We start from the raw sequence: 3587 nt of genomic DNA, 5'->3' as shown, positions 1-3587 counted from the left end.
GCCCAGGCTGAATTTCTGATGCTCAGGCTCTGGGTGTGGTGCTGGCCCAGACGGGACACTGGGGTTCGGACGCTGCTCGGAGTAAAAATGCCCATGTGATGACCGACAGCCGGGGACCCCTGGAGCCCAGAGCAGGAGCAGCCACTGCTCAAGCCCTGAGTCATCTTCTGCAGGCGAGGTCCGCCCAGCTGTGGCACCGGATCGGTTTAACCGCAAGCGCTTGCTGCTCGGGGAGGGGGAAATTCCTGCTGCCTTTGCCAGGAGCCTGGGCATGAAACCTCAGGGCAAACCCCGCCGGCAGGCACTGCGGAAACGCTGCACCGAGCTGGCCCCCAGGCTGCAGCAGAAGGGCCAGGAGGGAGAAGCAAAGTTGTAACCCAGGAGACACCTCCCCATGCCACGACCACGGAGGCTCAGCCCAAATTAACAGCCCCCCTCCACCCAATTTCTCACACACACACACACAGGCCAACAACTGGGTTAGCCGGGCCGGGGGAAAGGGGAGCTCAGGGTCCCTGGGCCCTGTGGTGAGGAGATGGGGCTGCGAGCCCCGGGCAGCTCAGGGTGACAGTTCACAGCTGGGCGGTTGCTGATTCTAACACCTCCCACGGGTGAGACCAAGACTGGACCCAGGCGAGGCTCTGAGCGCTACGTCTCCCTAGCCGAGGGACTGCCACTGCCTGATCCCAGTGCTACCCGAGCCCAGCGCCCGGCGCAAACCCAGCGTAACGCGGACAGACCCCGGTCGTTGGCGGGTGGGATCGAACCTGGGACCTCTGAAGCTTAGTGCCGGAGCCTCTACTGCGTGAGCTAAAAGCCAGCTGGCTGTTAGCTAAAGCTGTAGCAGACTCATTAACCTCTAGGCGGTCTTGGTGCCACTAGATGGGACAGAGCACCACGCCCAGGGGGTGTGTGGGTTACACCAGTGCCCAGCACAACCCGAGCCCGCGATGCCCCTGTCCCAGCGCCTGGCGCAAACCCAGCCTGCAACGTCCCAGTGCCCATCGTAACCCGAGCCAGCAACACCCCTCGTCCCAGCACAAACCCAACCTGCGATGCCCACATACCAAACTGCCCTCCTTCCTCGCTCCCAGCCCTGCTCATGCACTTCCCACTGCCCTGTGCCCTGCCCAGGGGACCCTGTGTGGTGAGAGCAGCCCAGCCCCATGGCCCGTTAGCTCCTGGGCTCCCTGCTGGGGCTGCCCACCAGTGGGGTGCTGTTAGGCACGGCCATGATGTTCTGCAGGTAGATGCACTGCCTGAGCGCCGTCTGGGAGCGGCTCTGCCCCTCGGCACTGTCGGTGTGAAAGCCCCAGGCCTTGCGCAGATTGTCCATCACCACCATGCGCTGGAAGGTCTCGGTGGCGAAGTAATAGGCCAGCGGGTCCAGGGCGGCGTTGGCGGAGGCCACCAGCAAGGTGCAGCGGTAGGAAAACTCCAGCATCTCGCCCCGCAGGGTGTCCACCTGGTAGCAGATCAGCACCAGGTGGAAAGGCAGGAAGCAGCCCAGGAAGATGGTGACGTTGGCCACGATCATGCTGCGGATCTTGGCACTGTTCACCAGCTCCATCTGGGCGGCCGCGCTGCGGCGGATAGCTCGGAGCAGGGCCCAGGAGCAGACCACCATGACCAGCAGCGGCAGGACGAAGCACAGCGCCATGGCCGAGGACACGCTGGGCTGGGTGACGTACTTGGGCTCGTTGTCAAAGCAGTGTTCCATCAGTTTTCCCTTAGCCTGGGTGAAATAGGTGGGCACGGTGCCGGCACAGCTTAGCAGCCAGACGCCCAGGCAGATGTACTTGGCCTGTTTGCGCAGCGCCTTGACCCGGGGGTGCATGGGGAAGCAGACGGCCATGCAGCGGTCCCAGCTGATGCAGGTCAGCAGGAAGATGCTCCCGTACATGTTGACCAGCAGCAGCAGCCCCGTGATCTCGCAGACCTGGTCCCCCAGGCAGGGCCGCCGGCTGTAGTAATAGATCCGGACGGGCAGGGACACCACCAGCAGCAGGTCGGAGACGGCCAGGTTCTTCATGTAGACGGTGGTGAGGGAGCGGATGCTGCTGCAGCGGAAGAAGATGTAGAGCGCGGCCAGGTTGAGCACTAGCCCCAGCGTGAAGATGAGGGTGTAGAGCCCCACAAAGACTGGGTCCGTCAAGCTGCTGCTGTTGTTGCAATTGGAGGTCATCTTGTTGTGAAGCTCCAGATCACGTGAGGGACAAGCTCGGGCAGTATCTGTCCCGCCGAGCACTGGATGCTGCCCCCCACGTGGCTCCGTGACCCACGATCTCTCCGAGCGCCGCCCGTCCTCAACCTAGGAGAAAGCATGGAACAGGTGAGTTCGTCCCACTGGCCCAGGATGAAATAGATTTGTGGGACCATTCTGGGCTCCCGCATCGCCCCAGCACCGGGCTCCTGAATACAACCCAGATCTGAGGAGCTGTAAGAAAGAGATGCCTAATTTCCACATGCTGGAGAATCCGCCCCCAGCCCTGAGTCAGTTGGTCCCTGTCTGATCATGGCACGCGTGTGCAGGCGCACACATGTGTTAGATAAAAAACATAAAATACTCTTGCTGGATGGTTGCAAAGTAACATGGGTTTACTTCTTAGAATCCAGAGCCCTGGCACACACAAACCCAAACAGAGAGAGAGAAAGCAGGCTGCTCCATAAGGCAGAAAGGCCCAACTCACCCCATTTTGCGGTAGGCCATCTGCAGACTGGCCAATGCTAGACCCAGATCACCTGCTTCCCTACAGAGGCCCCAGCCTGCAAGTAGGACCAGGAAAACCCCTGAGTCAGCAGTGTGCCCTTGTTGCCAAGGCGGCCAACGGCATTTTGGGCTGTATTAGTAGGGGCATTGCCAGCAGATCGAGGGAAGTGATCATTCCCCTCTATTCGGCACTGGTGAGGCCTCATCTGGAGTATTGCGTCCAGTTTTGGTCCCCCCGCTACAGAAGGGATGTGGACAAATTGGAGAGAGTCCAGCGGAGGGCAACAAAAATGATCAGGGGGCTGGGGCACATGACTTATGAGGAGAGGCTGAGGGAACTGGGATTGTTTAGTCTGCAGAAGAGAAGAATGAGGGGGGGATTTGATAGCTGCTTTCAACTACCTGAAGGGGGGTTCCAAAGAGGATGGATGTAGACTGTTCTCAGTGGTACCAGATGACAGAACAAGGAGCAATGGTCTCAAGTTGCAGTGGGGGAGGTCTAGGTTGGATATTAGGAAACACTATTTCACTAGGAGGGTGGTGAAGCACTGGAATGGGTTACCTAGGGAGGTGGTGGAATCTCCTTCCTTAGAGGTTTTTAAGGCCCGGCTTGATAAAGCCCTGGCTGGGATGATTTAGTTGGGGTTGGTCCTGCTTTGAGCAGGGGGTTGGACTAGATACCTCCTGAGGTCCCTTCTAACCCTGATAGTCTATGATTTAAAGTGACCGCTTATAATTGCAATCAGGGCTGGCTCTGGCTTTTTGGCCGCCCCAAGCAAAAAACAAAAAAACAAAAACCTGCAGCGCGGCCGGAGCGCGAGTGCAGGGGGACCGGCTGGGTGGGGCGGGAGGGGGAGGGAGCGGGCGAGAGAGAGAG

At 59.7% G+C, this 3587-nt stretch overlaps 1 protein-coding gene across 1 annotated transcript; it reads right to left on the bottom strand.

Moving 5' to 3' along the window:
- Nucleotides 1-1109: 1109 nt before the first annotated feature.
- On the bottom strand, nt 1110-2185 carry LOC112123653 (lysophosphatidic acid receptor 6-like). The gene has a single exon (XM_024222243.2). It carries the CDS (start codon nt 2183-2185, stop codon nt 1175-1177), a length of 1011 nt encoding a protein of 336 aa, XP_024078011.1. The 3' UTR covers nt 1110-1174.
- Between the last annotated feature and the right edge of the window lie 1402 nt (nt 2186-3587).

Source organism: Terrapene carolina, unplaced genomic scaffold (assembly GCF_002925995.2).
Source record: "Terrapene carolina triunguis isolate 2854851 unplaced genomic scaffold, T_m_triunguis-2.0 Scaffold29986, whole genome shotgun sequence".
Taxonomy (NCBI): domain Eukaryota; kingdom Metazoa; phylum Chordata; order Testudines; family Emydidae; genus Terrapene; species Terrapene triunguis.
Note: the sequence above shows the minus strand (reverse complement) of the source record. Positions and strands in the feature narration are given on the sequence as shown.